The sequence below is a fragment of the Euphorbia lathyris genome, chromosome 4 (genome assembly GCF_963576675.1).
Source record: "Euphorbia lathyris chromosome 4, ddEupLath1.1, whole genome shotgun sequence".
NCBI lineage: Eukaryota > Viridiplantae > Streptophyta > Magnoliopsida > Malpighiales > Euphorbiaceae > Euphorbia > Euphorbia lathyris.
In genome coordinates, this window is record NC_088913.1 from 82397549 (window position 1) to 82416138 (window position 18590).

At 33.7% G+C, this 18590-nt stretch overlaps 3 protein-coding genes across 3 annotated transcripts; all 3 read left to right on the top strand.

Moving 5' to 3' along the window:
- Positions 1 to 256: 256 nt before the first annotated feature.
- On the top strand, positions 257 to 5194 carry LOC136227561 (uncharacterized). The gene is made up of 2 exons (XM_066016262.1): positions 257 to 417; positions 4125 to 5194. Exons 1-2 carry the CDS (start codon positions 376 to 378, stop codon positions 4842 to 4844), a joined length of 762 nt encoding a protein of 253 aa, XP_065872334.1. The 5' UTR covers positions 257 to 375; the 3' UTR covers positions 4845 to 5194.
- Positions 5195 to 12552: 7358 nt separating this feature from the next.
- LOC136227388 (transcription factor bHLH51) lies at positions 12553 to 15090 on the top strand. Its single transcript, XM_066016039.1, has 2 exons — positions 12553 to 12845; positions 14542 to 15090. The coding sequence occupies exons 1-2, from the start codon at positions 12585 to 12587 to the stop codon at positions 14989 to 14991; spliced, it is 711 nt and encodes a 236-aa protein (XP_065872111.1). The 5' UTR covers positions 12553 to 12584; the 3' UTR covers positions 14992 to 15090.
- Positions 15091 to 17063: 1973 nt separating this feature from the next.
- LOC136227272 (transcription factor MYB73-like) lies at positions 17064 to 18130 on the top strand. Its single transcript, XM_066015927.1, has one exon. It carries the CDS (start codon positions 17420 to 17422, stop codon positions 18128 to 18130), a length of 711 nt encoding a protein of 236 aa, XP_065871999.1. The 5' UTR covers positions 17064 to 17419.
- The last annotated feature ends 460 nt before the right edge of the window (positions 18131 to 18590 follow it).

An 18590-nucleotide genomic window follows, 5' to 3' on the forward strand; every position in this document is an offset into this window, starting at 1 on the left:
GGAGGAATCATTAGTCTTTTTCTTTTAGCGTGTTTAAGTCCCATAAATGTTGTTGGGGTTTTTGAATTTCGAAAGAAATTTAAGAGAATTTCAGTTTTTGAATTTAAAAAATGAAAATGACAAAAGTGTCTAAGAGGGGGCCATGATGATAAGTAATTTGGGGCGGTAAACAGCAATCCGCAAGCTGATGTGGCATTCACGCGCTGTGAAGGAAAGTGGTACAACGACTGGCTCATCTCATCGCCTTCGTTTCTAGTTACAGATGATCCACATCACTGCCACAGACTCTTCTCAAAATTCTCTCTTCTCCGTCTTCTCCCTTTGTTCGTATCAGAAGATATTCATATATGGTTGGGCCGTAATTAGAACAATTTGATGGCGATTTCTCTCAATTCACTTGTTGGCTTCAACTCCACGGTAATTCTTTCTCTCTTTACTTCATAATTTCATCTTTTCCCTTCCAGTTTATCATTTTTACTGCAATTCTAGGGTTTCCACTGTTTAATTTCTTCTAGGTTGTTAAAATTTCCTCTGCTTTAGCTATGAATATGTCTTTCACTTTGTTTTTGAATGTTAGCTTTGATTTTATAAGCAGTATTGTTGAGATGGCATTTGTGCGAAACTGCTAATTTCATTGTTCGGGTGCTTTTGCTAAGATAATTGAGTGAGTTAATTAGAAAAGGAACATGTTTTTAGAGTAAAAATCTTTCGCATCTTACAAATTTAAGTAGTATTGGGTTGCTTTTCATGTATTTTTGGGCAGGAGCTTAGGGGTGTCAATTGGAGTTATCTTGTTATGTTATGTATATATTCTATATGATTATATATGATAAAATGTATCCATCTTGTCGTGTCAGTAGGTTATAGATTATTTCTGTAAATTGTGTTGCTCTATTAGAAAACACCTATTCGGGGTCTTAGAACCTAGATGCAACAACTGATGGATCCAAAAAAAAAAAAAAAGGAAACGGGGCAACATTGGTAAGAAAAAACACAAATGATGAGAAGAGAGAAGAGTAGAGGTTATTTTTTCAGAATAGATTTTTTGTAAATTTTAGAGATGAATATGTCACTTTAAATCCATTTAGGGGACCAATATGTCACTTGAATTTAAATGGCCAATATATTTCTTTAATCAAGTTTGATGGCTAACAAAACACTGGGCAATGGAGGGCAACAACCTTTTAACAGTGGCAGGGGACAGGTTGGCAAGAGGGGGCGGCTTCCCCCTGCCCCCCCTCTAGATCCGCCACTGGGTGCAATGCGCAAGGCTCAGCCGTGCACATGAGCAACACAAGGTACAAATAATATATAAATTATAAATAACAACAATTAACCTTTCTATAATGCAACAAGTAGTCAATAACTAAATCATATTTGATTATCCATAATCGTAATCATGAAATAAATTTCAAATTAACTGCTAACTCTTCCGTATTCATAATTTATAGTACAAATTCTAAAATTTAAAGACTAAAGTTCGACCAAATCCTAAGTTAATTAGCTACTATTTGGCTTAATACCTTCCTAGCCCCCCAAGTTGTCCCAATCCTGCAATTGACCCCCCGAACTTAGACTTGTGACAACTAACCTCCTCAACTTGCTTATTTGGAACAAATAACCCCTCAAATTGCTCAATTGGAACAAATAACTCCTCAAGTTTTTGGAACAGATAACCCCTAAACCCCAAAAAACATTCGACATAATATTACATCAGACGTAAAAGATTTCCAAAATATCGGTTGCTAAATCTAACTAATCTACTTATACATTAACTAAAGGTCAAAAAGAACTCCCGAAATCACAAATATGAACCTATTTGAGGGGGTATTTGTTTCAAATAAGCAAGTTGAGGGGTTAGTTGTCACAAGTCTAAGTTTGGGGGGGGTCAGTTGCAATATCGGGACAACTTGGAAGAGGGGGGGGGGGGGGGGGGGGGGAGTAGGAAGGTATTAAGCCTAGTATAATAGTTACTTTTCATCAAGACTAAAGTTTCCATTCGCGATATTTTTAAACTCTTAAAATGGAGCAGCGTTTTCTTGTGTTGTTCTTTACGATATTTCCGTCCAAATCTTCTTTGTTTTTTTATTTATTTGTCTTTATTCTGATTTAATTTCAGCCTTAGATCATATAGATAGGAAAGAACTGAGATTAAAACATCCTATTTTTTACTTGGAACCTTAAAAAACACTGTTTAGATTCTAAATTTGGGCCTAGGCACATCTCAGACGAGGCACTAGGCACAGAATCAGAAAGAAAGGCGAACTTAGGTGAAGCATCTCTTGAACAGAGCCGGCCTTTTGAATTCTCAGGTGACATGCCTGGAGCTCAGTGCCTTTTGCGCCTGAGCGTGTCTTTTATAACTATCTTTGAACATTTCCTACATTTCCCTAAGAGAACTTGTTCTAAAGGTTTGGAGTCACATTCATGTAATACGTACTGGTCTCTTTAACTATTTATGTTCATGTAGTTATCGTCGTGGAAAAAGGTGTTGGTGTTCTTATGATTATTGAACAATAATTGATAAAGATTGGACTTTTAAGAATGTTTCATTACAAAAAAGTAATTCGTGCCAAAAAAATCACTGAACTTTTTAAGGATAAGAACTCGCCAGAATGATGAAGTAACATTCATTCACCTTTCATTAATGTCATATCATCCCCATCAAAGTTTCCATGTATAAAAAGTTTTGGTTGCAATTATGCGCCATTAGTGAAAGCTGAATGGCACGCCATGTCATTATTTTGCACACATATTAATTTTTGTGTAGTGTATGCCATTCTTTTTCATGTAATAAAAATCTGCAACATCTATCTTATAATTTTAATGTTTATAAATATATCGTCAATATTTTATGATGGCATAAAGCCCATTTGGCCCCTTGAACTATGAAGCCAAAATCAATTAGCCCCCCATTCTCCTCAAATCAGCAATAAGGTCCCTAAACTTTGCAAAATCCATCAATTAAACACAAAATAACTGAGTTTAAACCGTGTTAAACTTCACCAGTATGTCTTGTAGATCAACAACATTTCCTAATTATGATGCAATTTCTAGAACTCGGAAAAGGCCATTCGTTATCTTTTGTTGGACTATTGGTTCAACGGTGGCCTTGAAACTCCTATAATAAAACAAAGACTGAACTGTCCTCCTTTGATTTCTCCAATCATCAAAAATCAGCTGCGAGAAAGGTTCAAACATATCCTGTAGTGGTCGCCTTTGATGGCTTCTTATCTTCACTGTTAGTTATGAAGTGATTTTATGCATTTATCCCAGCTATATAGTTTTAGTTAGTTTTTTCCTTCAACGAAATTCAGAGCACTCGTTTTGATGGAAGAAAATGGATTGGCATCCCTTTTGATATAGCCATATTTTGATTTCTTGTATTATGGTTATAGATGTCTTTGTTCACAGTAGATATGATAAACTCTTGTATTGATCATTTATCAAGCATGGTAGTTTGTGTTTAATTGACGGGTTTTGCAAAGTTTAGCTTATTGCTGATTTAAGGAGAATGAGTGGCTAATTGATTTTGGCTCTACAGTTTAGGGGGTCAAATGAGCTTTATGCCTTTTTATGATTTACATGTTTTCCCATGTTTCTGTCTCCTATTTTATTTAGAAATATTTATTTCGGTTTTCAGTGTTAGTTTATGATTTTCAAACTGTTAACTGCTATTGAAGTATGAATGATCAGTTTTGCGTTATGGTTTTCTTTGTGCAAGTTTATGCATTTCTCTCTTGATGTATCTGGGAAATTAGCTGTGAAGTTAGCTTTGAATTTACGCATTGCGATCGATTGACCATGAAAGTGATATATATGACACTGATAGTGTAATTAGCCTGTTCATAACTGCTCAGAAGTAGTTTTGATCCGAGGTTTCATCACAGTAATCTGACATATTTCCGGTTCTAATCATATGTATGTTGATTATAGCCTTGGCGTTGTCGAGAAGTTACAGATGATTGGCCAACTGTGTTTGAATGAATTCAAAACTATGCTTAAGTAAATTTTAGATCTTTTTCACTCTTCGTCATTCCGCAACTATATTTTAGATCTTGGTGTGGCATTTTGAGTGACTTGTACGTCACAATAATTAACGAAAATGATTTTCAATTTTATAGTTGCCAGCCAATTACCAGCATGTTTGTAGATCCTCCGTTAGAACTCAATCGCCAAAGGCTACCCAGATCACTTTTTCGTTCGGAATAATTGGTTCAAGGTTACATACAAAGGAAAGAAGAAAAATCTTCTGTCTTTCTGTTGCAGACAGTGATCGTCTTGCGACAGACACGAGCAATGAGGGTCCTGTTCCTGCTGACAGTTCAATTTCCGGTAATCAGCTTTCATCCGCCAATCTGTCGTCTGCGGATTCTCTTGGAGGAATTAGCCAGTCCCAAACTAGTGTTGATAATGAGCCAGGACTTCAAACCTCTGAACTTTCTTCGGGTCTGAAACAAGAGAGAACGCTAAACTCAGAATCTATGCCAAAAAGGTCACGTCTAACAGCAAGAGAGAGACTAAAGGCTGCCCGGGTTCTCAGTCGAAATTCAGAACCAAAGTCTTCATCAAAGTCTTCGAAGAAATCCAAAATGGGCACCACAGTATTGGATGCTCTGAAGGAAAGTGACAAGGGAAAAAAGAGATCCGGCCTTCCAGAGGCCCCTTCAAACATGTTCGATGACAGTGATCGAGGATTATCGGAGGGCGCATGGAAATTTCAGTTTCCAGGAGGTGCTGATCTCTTCGCCGTGGTCTTATCAGTTGTTTTAATCAGCACAGTAATGTTCACAACAACTTACATTGTCTGGAAAGTCGGTGCAATCCATTTTAACGAATTCTAGAAAGGCGAGTACCGAATGGCTTCCCCCGTTACGCAGCCATCGAACATCAGGGACTATCCCAGTTTCAGGTACACTTGTAGGATTCTGATGGTTTTGGAACTAGATAAATATACGTGATTGTAAAATGATGCTTTGCTACATTTATATATCGAAGAAATGAGGATGGCCACGAACCCGACTTCTCATTTATTTGATCTAGCATTTGAGGCCTTCTGCATTTCTTTTACACCATCTTGTTGTATATATCTTGCAATTCCATCACTTTAGTGTTGATTTTCTTGAACAAGGTTGTATAATATAATGTTCCTGGTTTATATGACATAATGAGAGAAATTGAGCTGACTGAAACTTAGTGACAAAATTTTGTGACTGGAAATGCGGATTAATTACACTCATGGTCCTTTAACTATCACAAATGGAACGAAATTGACATAACGCTTTAATTGCTAACTAGAAACTCCTCGTACCTTCAATTTGGCTTTCTATTTACTCTCTTAACATAAAGAGTGCTTCGTTATCATCTTGAATTTGCTTAAAGTGATATATTTTGTGTGTTTATTGTTTAAAATGATATATTGGCTTTTTAAAGTTGCTTAGAGTGATATATTGGATTTTGATATATTCGCTCCTGAACTTGCGTAAAGTGATATACGTCTCAATTTTATCAAAATCCACTCATGTTCTGCTATGTGGACATAAAGGGTTAATCATGTCACTTTAAGTAAGTTCAAGAGACTATCAATGAGGCATTTTGTAAGTTTAGGAAGACAATTTATTTTTTGGGGCAAGTTCATGAAGCTCGGTAGAATTTAGATGAGTGCTTGGTGAAGTTGACATGCATTGAAGAGACTAATGTATGCTTGGTTTTTTTTTTTTTTTTTTGGAAATGTTACCACTTTTTGACATCATTGTCATCTTTGTTTTAATAAATAATATATAATAAAATAATGATTTGTGGGATTACAGTGGTTTCTGGAGTTGTTTATTATTGGAACAATTATTTTTTTTTAAATAAAAGTTATCAAAAGTGACGTGGATGAGAGTGAGGACAAAATATTATATTTTGATATGATGCGTTAAATTTTGCTAATTTTGGAATTGATTGCATCGGAGACGTTCTTATATACTAAGCTTTTAACTTTTAATTTTTGTTTTTTTATTTCCAACCTGCTTCAAAAATGTTGGCATGACACCCATATGACAGCACAGGCATATGAGTTTGCTAATTTCCTGTTTAAAAGCACAATATAATAAACAAAGTCAAATAAGAGGTTTAGTTCTGACCATTATGTTGCATCTCAGACGATGATAATTGGAATAAAACTGCTAGGGGTAAATTACACCTATGCTTCCTCAAATTTGCCATTAATTTTATGATGACCCCTAAACTTTAAAACCAAATACATAGTTCCGAATTTTCCACTTTACCAATATAATGATTTCTTTTTTTTTTTTTTTAACCGTTGATGATTTCAAAACCTAAAATTCTAAAAAATTAAATTTGCTGAGAACCACGTTTCATAGAGAACTATTGTTTTTTATTTTCTACATTATCATTTTTGAAGCTATTTCTCAAAACCCAATAAGTTTAAAAATTAAAATTTGTTTAGAATATTATTTTCATCGGTTCTACAATGGAAAGTTACCTTTTTATTGAAATGATCATCTTGATCAACGATAAAAGTGTCATATCTTGGTAAAGTGCAAAATTTGGATGCAGTGGTGAATATAGAATTGGTCGGTTGGGAGCCGATTATACACGTGTGTTTAATTTTTTTTTTTGCTAAATCTATTTTGTTCAAATTTTCTTCGTTTATATACGTGTTATAATCCGAGTGGTGAAGAACAAATTTTTAAGTACCAATGTAAAACTTTTCAAAATTTAGCTACATTGTATTTAAAATTCTTAACGTGTAAAAGAATTGTATCTAATAAAAAAAACGTGATTTAGAGAGGGCCTAATAGGTAAAATTTAGAAATTTGGATTTGAAAAGACCTAACAGGACCTGGTCTAATTTTGAGGGTGCTAATTCAGTACCCCATCAATATTTCTTGAAGACAGGGGCCGAAACCACCACAAAGTCAAACTTTGTGGAAACAGCAGGGCTGGAACTACATCAGGATTATGGTGGTTCCGGCGGTCTCCCTGGCCCCTTCATGTATCTGCCCAATGTCATAAACCCGTGGAGTTGAGGGATTACAAGTGTAATTTATGGAAACTATGAGTCTAATTAAGCCCAGAAAATGAATGAGATTGATGTGATATAGGCATTGAGTTATCTTCTTCTCTTTTTTTTTTTTTTTCTTTTTTCCCCTTTTTGTCATATCATGAAGTGGAGATTGAACAGTGGATTAAGGATGATTCAAATTGAATGAATGGATGAGTTTAGAAGGGGCCATAGAACCTTATTTGCCACGCCATTATCTAAATGAAGCACGAGCTGTCTGCTAATAATAAGATTGCTCCCATCCAATATTGATGACCCAACTTCAACTTTGTTTTGATTTCTCAATATCTTCTTTTTGTGCTTATCTCTCTTCTCTTTTGTGGTTTTCATGAATTCGTGCATTCACATGTTAGATGCACCCAACCTCCTTTATGCTTAGTAAAACTACTCAATTTCACTAGTTCCTTTTAATAGTCATTTCAAGTTGCAATGTTGATGTGGCTAGTTTTGTAGCTGTTTTCACGCGGATTTAGATTCAAGAGAAGTACGAAATTTGTTCTCTTTTTATTTTAGTTCTATATTTTATGGCATTTTGTAGTCTTGTTATTTCTTTTTGTAGATCTTGTATTAGAATTTAGCCTATACTTGATTAAGATTTTATTCCTTAATATTTTCATGGTGTACTTGTACTTATTCATCTAATGAAATATATAAGTACCTTTTATCGGAAAAAAAATAATAATTCATAACAAACATGTCTCAATTTTATGCATAATGTAGCAACCACACGCGCCCCATGTAGGGGTGAATGTAGACTTAGAAAATCAAGGGTGCAAATTTACACCTCAATAGTCCCTTATTGTGGAGAGGGGCTGAACCATCCCTTCCATAGATAGTTTTCAAAGGTTGAGAGTGCTCCGGCACTCTTTGTCTCTTCCCTTATATGTGATACATCATAAGCCACATATTTTCAAACAAATCATATTTTTATTTAATGCGATTGTACCCCCACCAGTCCCTATTATGGAGATTGGAGGCTGAACCACCCATCTCATTGGTGGTTCTTGGAGGTCGGGAGCGCTCTGGTACTCTTGGACCCTCTATCTTCGTCCTTGCATGTGGTACATTTTAAGTCACAATTTTTTCTACGGAATCAAATTTTTTATGTGATTGCACCTTCAACAGTCCTCTATTGTGGAGACAAGGGACTGAACCACCCCTCCCAGGGGTGGTTTTCGGAAGTTGTATGCTCTGGCACTCTGAATCCTCTGTCTCATCTGCATGTGGTACATCATAAGCTATAATTTTTTTTTTTTAACAAAATCATATTTCTCTTTGATGTGATTGCACCCCCAACAGCCCCTAGTTTGGAGACAATGGGCTTAACAACCTCTCTCATGGATAGTTTTCGAAGATCGGGAGTGTTCTGGCATCCCATGCCCTCTGCATGTTGTACATCATAAGTCACAATTTTTTTTAACAAAATCACATTTTTGTTTGATGTGATTGCCCTTTCAACAGTTCCCTATTGTGGAGACATGGGGCTGAACCACATCTTACAAGGATGGTTTTTGGAGGTCAGGAGTTTTCTGGCTCCTCCTCTGCATGTGGTACATTATGAGCCAAAAAAACCTAACAAAATCATATTTCTATTTGATGTAATTGCATCCCAGCACTCCTCTATTGTGAATATAAGGGATTGAACCACCCTCTCATAGGTGGTTTCAGAGGTCGGGAGTGCTTTAGTACTTCCAACCCCTCTATCTATGCCCCTGCATGTGGTAATTCTAACCCATAATTTTTTTTTTCTAACGAAATCACTTTTTTTTATGCGACACATAGTATATAGCTAACTATTTTATATGTAATGTCCATATTTTGATGAGTTATTATATTTAAGTTGACTGAAATGATTATTGAAGTCAATGTAAAGTTTAGTAATTTTATTAAAGTTAAATGAAATCTGTGAAATTTACTGAGTAGTAGTAGTTACAATGTTACCCACAAGTTAAAAGAGCAAAGACCATAGTGATCCTTTATTATTATCATACAAGCAAAGCAAATATGAATAGACAGGCAATTTGATTTTGGTGATGCATTATTGCTTGACAAAACATTTGGGGCATTTAATTTCATCTACCCCATATTTATATACAAAAGATATGTTTGTTTGGCTAGGGAGAAAAAAGAATAGAAAAAGATCTTAGATCTATCTATCTATCTACTCTCTAATAAAATAAAAAGAATATACAAGTGGCAAGATGTGAGTGGTTGATCAAAGGTCTTGTCAATCATCTTTCATTCATGGTGAGTTACAAAATTTGTGTGCTGAATGGGTCCTTCAATGTGACTAAATGTTAATCCTAATTAAAAGCTTCTTGTTTGCTTCTGTTACTACATTACATTATACTAGGACACACTCTTTATAACTCACTACAATATATGCTCAAATAAATAAATAAAATGTGGTAATCAATTATGAAGATCACCTTGAGAAAGGTTGGTAGATAATGAGGAAATTAAGGAATAATTCAAATTAAACATTAGGCTTAATACATCATACTTTTTTAGGGAATAGATCCGGTAGAGATGGGTTGGAGCCTATATCTCAGAGGATTAGAGCACGTGACTACAAACACGCGAATCACTTGAGTTTGATCAAGAAAATTGATTGATTCTCTAAATTTTAAAAATGTCTTGTCATACCTTCAATTTACTTATAGGGTCAGCTTTGAACATAGACTAGAAGTACGACTGTCTAGGCTCAAGACTAATAGAGGTGCAATTGTTATATATATATATATATATATATATATATATATATATATATATATATATATATATATATAGTAATTTTTTACTATAAATTTAGTAATACCATTCGGGTCTAAAAAATGTTTAAATAATATTAAATTTCAGGCCTAAAATTTATTTATCATTTATTAGAATATGTTATGTATAATCTTTTTTGTTTATTATTAAAGGAGCTTTTATCTTTTATTTCATCTAGGACGCATAAAATTGTCACGACCTGCCATGTTTACTGAGAATGTCTTATTAACTCCCTAACTTCACGTGGAAGAATAAATAGAGATTTGTATAAGTTAAAATGTGCATCACTTAAAGCAAGCATATGAGGCTAATAAATCATTGTCACCATTTTAGGAGGGCAAAATTTTATTTAAGTAAGTTTAGGGTTAATAGATCATTGTAAACAAATTAAAAGGGTAACAATATACCTTTACAATTTATGGGACAATCAGTTTTTCTAACCAATTCTAGAGGACAGTGGTGTATTCCATTTTTTTTTATTTTATTAAAAGTGGGGGACAGAGATAGAAGACACAGGACATCCCAACCAGGTTGGCATCCTCAGACTGTACACCCAAACCCAAATGATATTATTATTATTATTATTATTATTATTATTATTATTATTATGTACAAAGAACTCAACACAACTTGCTTTCCCTCACAATCAATTATCTCCAATATCAATGGACCAGCTGATTTTGATAATTCAATTCAAAGAAAAAAAAATTGAAAGCAAAAAATTAAAAGAGAAAGCAGTCTAAAATAGTGATGTAACTAAAATTTGAAAGTGAAATGGTAGCATGGGTGGAGTGCTCCCTAAAACCACCTCACTCAAGTTGGATTCCGATGATTGAGGGTGCAACGTGTTATGTGAATCGATTTGGACCCAAAGTCTCTGTGTGGTACCGAGACTTTCCTAAGTCTACAGCTAACTAAACTATACCAAAAAGATTTCTCTCTTATAAGCATTTCATAAATTCTTACTTCTGAGAGTACCCAAACCTAAGTAATACTTTTAACTACTTCTGAATGTTGTCTTGTATAAGTCTGATGACCTATACTGTTCATAGAGCCTATTCTCTTCGGAGATATCCGCTTCTCTTTTCTAAAATTGAGGGCGTGTTTAGCATTGTTTTCCTAAACTCTAAAAACAGCCTTTTCAGTTAAAAAGAACGTCTTGTAAATGCAAAACTACTTTTCTTAAAAACTTGAAAAGTTGCTTTCTGGAAAAGCTACATTTTTTAATTTTTGTGGAAAGTAGCTGTCACAACTTATCAAAAAAAAAAAGTTGATATTAATTCTTTTTTAACAAAATAGTCATAACTTTCAATATAATATAATATTATATATTTCTTATTTTTTTATTTTTCCACAATACATTTTCCTCGTAATATGTTCTCATGGGCATAGCGATGCCAAACTAGCTCTGAATGCTCCTGATGAACTAAGATAAATTACTTAAACCTATAAAGGTGTAAAGTACATGATTTTTTTTACATAAAAATCACATTCCTCTACCTCAAATCAAATTCACGAAACCATAGGAAGAGTTTTTTTTAGTTTCTTTAATTTTTTTTCTTTTTTATGAATTTGAGGAATTTTGAATGCAAATACATTTTTTTTAAATAGAAGGATTGACTAAAGTTAAAATCAATTGTTTATCCCAATGTTTGAACTTGGAATAATCCAACTTCAAACATTACCACTAAACCAACCTTTAAGTCCGTTCCAATATTAATTGGTAATCTCAAAACAAAATCAAAAGAAACTCCCAAATCAAAAAAAAAAAAATCCCAAACAATATATTTTTAAAATGAGTCCATTTTTAACACGTTAATACTATCTCTGTTTCATATTACATGTCTTTCTAGAGATTCTTTTTTGTTTCATATTATGGGCCCGTTTGTTTTACCCACTGTTTGTTGTTACGGTTTGCTGTTTGCTGTTGGAAAAAGTTGCTTTTCCAAAAAGCAGAGATTCTCAGCTGTTGTAAAAAGCTGTTTTTCAGGTGTAAAAAACAAACATGAGGTCACTAACTAAACACATAATACTGCTTTTCAAGTGTAAAAGGCAAATAGGAATGTCACTAACCAAACACCTAAAACTCTTCATTTTGAACTGAAAAAACAAATATGAGCACGAAAAGAGCACCCAACATGTCATTTTATATGATCAGTACACGTTAAGCCATCTTTTTTTCTGCTATAAAACGCGGGTTTACAGAAATTAATTAGAATAATGAACTTATTATAGAATAAATAAATATTGGAATCAATAAATAAGGAGCAACAATGTCTTTTTTCCAATATCCTTAATTTCTATACGAATTTTTAAAAAGACATGTAATATGAAACGGATGGAGTACATTTTAAGAAAACAATCCACTTGACACAAGTAATATTTTTACATTTTATATGATCATATATAACAAAATTATAACACAATGATATAGAATATATAATGATGACTATAATTTATCCCACTTGGCTAAGTAATAATCAAAACATTGATTAAATCAGTTAGTAATTAATTAGGTGAAATTAATTAAGAAAGTAAGAAAAAATTCATATTGAGTTGACAGGTGAATATGGCCAAAGATGATTTTCATTTGACCAATCAAAGATTGCTACACATCACACCAATCAACATCAACATTACCAGATCACACATTATTTGGTGCAGTAAACAGTTCCCCCCTTAGATTTCAGGTATTTAATTTCCTCAAATTTTCCCCAAAACTTTCTTCAATTCTGTAGATATGGAAGAACAAGAACAAGAAGAAATTCAATTTTACTCCTCAGATAATAATTATTGGCAATTTCCCCCTCGAGTTAATGGATTCTCTCCTTGCAATTGGTCTCTTCCTCTTCAACAACTTCCTTCTTCTTGGTCTTTCCCTCTTCAAGATAAAGATACTGCTTCTGCTTCTAATAGCCATAGCCAAGCCGAGAAGCGCCGCAGGGACCGGATTAATGCTCAGCTCGGGATTCTTAGGAAACTCGTTCCCGATTCGGATAAGGTACGTTTCGATAATCCCTTTTTGTTTTCTGTGATTAATGTTAAAGTCCTCCCAACAACATACGTTGAAGGGAGGATATATGGGGTTCGTTAATCTGGTAACACGTAAGGTTCGAGTTAAGTAGAGTGTTGTTTCGTTTAGGAGATTTGTTTCCAATTCCGATAAGGTTGGTTTTGATCCCTTTTTATTTAGGGGTTAACATTAAAATCCTTCCAATAAAGGGAGGAGTATATATGATCCATTAATTCGTTAACATCTAATAAGGCTGTTTCTATGGATTTTATCTATTGTTGTTGTTGTTTGAGGGTTAGCGTTAAAATCCTATATGTTAAGAGGGGTATATAGGGTCCATTGATCGGGTAAGGCGTAACGTAAGTTTTAATTAAGGAGAGTGTTATTTAGGAGATTTTATCTTCTCTCACTAAGCTATCAATTTTTGAAACATTTGATTTTGAAGTATTTAAATTAATGACATCATCACAATCAATTTAGACAGAATTTTCAACTCCATTTAAAATTGAAATAAATAAATAAAGTCTTATACACTTTTAAGATAACCTGGAAAATAATAACATGTGTCAATCTCTTCTATTTACAATGTTACTTTTTTAATATTAAAAATAATATAATAAAAAATAGAAAAATCCAAAATTGTCCTTCTCCTAAAATCCAAAACACTTTATCTTAAGAAAAAAAAATATTTATTTTTATTTTAATTTAGATGAAGTTAAAAATTATATCTAAATTAGTTGTTGTAATAATGCCATTAATTTAGATATTTCAAACCTCAAATGTCTCAAATTGATAGTTTAGGAGACATTAGACATTTTTGTATAGTTCAAGCGAAAATAGAAATATGTATTTGTAACGATATTTATTACTCATTTCATCCTATTATATAAGTAATTTTAAATAGTGAATCAAAATATAAGTCGTTTTAGTTTTTTAAAAAATTGTAATTTGATTTTTCAATCCATATATTAAATTTTTGTCTTGATTTTCAATGTATCCACATATTTTTTGACATTATAATGACTATTTTTTCAACCATTACATGAGAGAGAATTTTTTTAAAATTTATTATTTTGACTATATATTAATTGTATTTTTAAATTTTTATGAAACACTCTAGAACGACTTATATAATAGGATGGAGAGAATGTCTTACCAAAAATATATTTTTTTTTGACAACACCAAAAATATTTATTATATGTTATAGTATTGTAGTTGAGTCAAGTTATTGGCACTACTAAGAGGAGCAGTTCCATTAAAATAGGAAAAAATAAAAAAAGTTATAATTATCGATGAAAATTTCCGATGAAAGTAATAATTACAATATATTCATAATTTATAGTTGTTTTCTATTTATTTTGGAAATTGCAACGTAAATATTCAAACTGTAATCTTTTACATATTTTTGTCCATGCTCAACTGTTTATGGATCCACTAGTTATTTAGAGACCGTTTAGTTTACCAGTTGTTTGTTGTTGTTGTTTGATGATGTTTACTGTCTTACTTTTAGAATAAGTTATTTTTTCATGTATAAGAGACAGACAACAATTCTCTAATTAAACACTTAAAACTTTCAATTTTAATATGAAAACGCAAACATATTATAATTTTTTTTTAATGATTCAAAATGAGATTGTTTAGAATTTCAAAGATTGTAACTAATTAATAATTTATTTATAATAGATGGACAAGGCAGCTCTATTAGGAAGTGTGATAGAGCAAGTAAAAGAACTAAAAGGAAAAGCAACAGAAGTAAGCAAAGGAATAACAGTTCCAACAGAAGTAGATGAAGTAACAGTTGACTTACTTAATTCAGACAACAACAAGAACATGTTCATAAGAGCATCGGTTTGCTGCGACGACCGGCCGGAAGTGCTGTCGGAGCTGATAAGAGCAGTGAAAGGGTTGAGACTAAACATAGTTAGAGCTGATATTGCAAGTGTTGGAGGAAGAGTTAAAACCATATTAATATTATCTCTTAAAGATTCAAATGAGGTTACACCTATTGCACTTTCACTTTCTGCTGTGAAACACTCTTTTAATTTAGCTTTGAGTAGAATTTCTTCTTCTTCTATGCCTTCTAATTTTCGTGTTAGAAGTAAGCGCCAACGCTTCTTTCTTCCTTCTCAATAAGAAATGTACGAGTATGTTTTGATTCGGCGGTTATTATTTACTGTTTGTTGATGTTGTTACCGTATTTGGTTGTTTTCTAGTATATGTTCGTTTGACTTTTTTTTTTTCCAAAATAACTATCTACAATTGGAGGAGTCTTAGCGCAACGGTAAACGTTGTTGTCGTGTGACTGAGAGGTCACGGGTTCGAGTCTTAGGAGCGGCTTCTTGCCAAAAAATTGGCAGGGAAGACTAGCCCCAGTACACCCTTGTGGTGGGATCCCTCTCCGGACTCTCGCTTAATCGGGGACGCGTACCAGACCGCTCTTTTTTAACTATCTACAATTGCTTTTGTGGGAGGAAATGACAAATTCAGGAACTTTTATAATCGATTTTAGAGTTTAGAGACCATAAAACCTTTGGTCACTAAATATAGATGATTGTCTTAAAATGATTATTTAACTTCAATTTGTTTTAATAAAATTACTTGAGTTTGAGTTTTGTCTCAATTAGATCACTCCGACGATTTCAATGGTTAAAATGCATCAGAATGATTCCATGACTGACACGTGAGCATGAGTTAACTCATATATCTAACTGAAACGACACGTGGCAGTCACATGTCGCTTATTTTTATGAAGAAAAAAACTAACTTTTGTTTTTTTTTTCTTCATAAAAATAATCCACACGTGGCTGCCGGCTGGTGGAGTATAAATGAATGTCATTTGTGGTTTCGATCGGATATCTGAATTGACTCATACTGATGTGTCACTCATGTCATGAGTCTGATCCCTTTTAATCATTAATATCGTCGGAATGACCTAATTGAGACAAAACTCAAAGGTGACTGGTCATTTTGAAACAATTACCTAAGTTCAATGACCAACGATACATTTAACGCTCATAAAAAGATAAGGTTAAAGTTGAACATAGTTGAATACATCATCTAATCTATTTGTTTCTCTTTTTGAGTATCATAATTTGAATGTGTTTGGAGAAATTAATGGAGATAAGTACTAAATTTAATCCAAACGTCTTAGGAAAGTGCATTTATAAAATTTGGCCTCTTTGGCTGTTGCAATGGTTAGTGATATTGTTAATTTTAATATTATCACATGTGGATTGGGAAAACATTGTCACGTGTGGATTGCGTGTGGACGTGCCACGAAAATTGATACCAATTTCATAAAACATATAAAACTTGACTTTCATGTTTAGCATTGTTCGGTTCGATTCGAATCACTCACTAATCCAACCGAATTTTCAATTCATCAAATCAAATTATTTTACAATCTGATAACGTGTAAACCAATTATTTTTTTTTTTTTTGAAAGGATGTAAACCAATCTTAATTAAGGATGAGACTATTTATTTGAAAATGTTGACAAATTATTATTTAATTCCTTAAAATTTTAATAATAAATAAATAAATAAAATAAGTGAATCAGTTACTCAGTTATAACTCCCACACCCACTTCAAAACAGAAACTGATCTTTTTCCTTCGGCAAAAAGCATCCTGAGGCCTCTGATCTTTCATTGTTTGGTGCATTAAGCCCTCGATTTTTTATTTAGACACATTAAGCCCATGATCTTTCATCATTTGGTGCATTAAACCCTCGATCTTTCATTTAGACACATTGAGCCATTGATCTTTCATATATGGGTGTATTAGGTCCTTCTGTAAATCAATTAATATATAGATTTATTAAGGGCATGTTTGGTGTGACAACAAATGATGTTCTAAAAATAACAAATTCTAAAATAAAAAATATAATATACAAATTAATAAAAATAATTTAAATAAAAATAAAAAATTTATTGAACACAATAAAACCTTGTTTTTCGATAATTATGTTCTAAAAATAAAAATAATGTTAGAATTGAAGCACATTTTGTGGAAATAAGAAGGGTAATTTTATCAATAACAAGTAACTACAAACAACTGTTCATGAAAAGAGTTTTTCGTGAAAAACTCCAAAATGTTGCAGTGTCCAGAGAAAATGCGAAACGCTACAGTTATATAAACCTAACCAAACATGCCCTTAATAAACCTATATATTAATTGATTTACGGAAGGACCTAATACACCCATATATGAAAGATCAAGGGCTCAATGCGTCTAAATAAAAGATCGAGGGCTTAATGCACCAAATGATGAAAGATCAGGAGCTTAATGTATCTAAATAAAAGATCAAAGGCTTAATGCACCAAACAATCAAAGACCAGGGGCCTCAGGATGCTTTTTGCCTTTTCCTTCCCCCATCAACCCAAACAGAAATCAAATATATATAAAATAACCAAACGCGCCTTTAACCATCAGACCAGAGTCGTTATATAATCGTTGCGGTTTTACAGTTCACACTAACAACCCCTTCTTCTTCCTCTTCAATTCAAACCGTTTTTCTTATAAAATCCAAATTCCCCAAATTTCTTCTCATTTCTCAAATCCATGGCTTCTAGCGGACATCGAATCAAAGGCTCTTGGAGTCCTCAAGAAGACGATACTTTAATCAGACTAGTTGAGCTACACGGTCCACGAAATTGGACTTTGATAAGCACCGGAATTCCTGGCCGATCAGGGAAATCTTGCCGGTTACGCTGGTGCAATCAGCTCTCACCGGAGGTTCACCACCAACCTTTTACTCCGACGGAGGATTCTATCATTGCTCAAGCTCACGCTACTCACGGTAATAGATGGGCTACCATTGCTCGACTCTTGCCTGGCCGGACGGATAATGCGATTAAAAATCATTGGAATTCGACTCTACGGAGAAAACGCACTGCTGAGTTTTCGTCTGCGTCGTCCGAGTCGAACTCGGAGGTGAAGCGGATGAGCCTTGATGTTTCGTCGGAGTCGGGGTCTGACTCGGTAGCGAAGAGGATGTGTTTGGATGTAGGGAGGGATTATAGTTTTTTCGGTAGGGAGCCTGAGACATCGTTGACTTTGTGTCCACCGGGGGATGGGTTGGTTCCGGGAGCTGGTGTGGTGGAGAAGGGAGGAGAAGAAGGCGGAGACACCGAGGAGGAAGAGGAGAGGGGGGAAGAAAAGTGTTTGTTGAGTTTTATGCAAAAGATGGTAGCTGCTGAAGTTAGGAGCTATTTGGATGAATTAAGGGATCAAGATAATATAAGTATACGAACAAGATTTATGACTGCCTGACAATACAGTTTGATCAATTAAAATTGATCCAATTTGATAATATTAAAATTAAAATTATTGTTTTTGATTGCCAACATTAATAGTAAAATTGCATTTTAAGGGTAAAATTATCTCCGACGGTAAACGTTAAATGTATTTTTAAAATTATTCGAATTTATTATGTGTTATAGTGTTGGAGTTGAGTCAAGTTATTAGAGCAAGTCTAGTAGTTGTAACAAAGTATTGTTACAACTTGATGACACCTAACTTGATGACACCTGGCATAAGTAACAACTTAGACTAACTAACCATTATAGTCATGAGTAGATCTCGCCATGGGCCGATGAGTCCGCCCGTCCGGTCTGAGCCCAGGCCCATTTAGCCGGGCCTAGACACATAAAATCAGTGTTAAGCCCGGCCCGGCCCAAGTCTGATTAAGCCCGTCTAGTAAATGGGCGGGCCTGGACTATGTAAATACCCA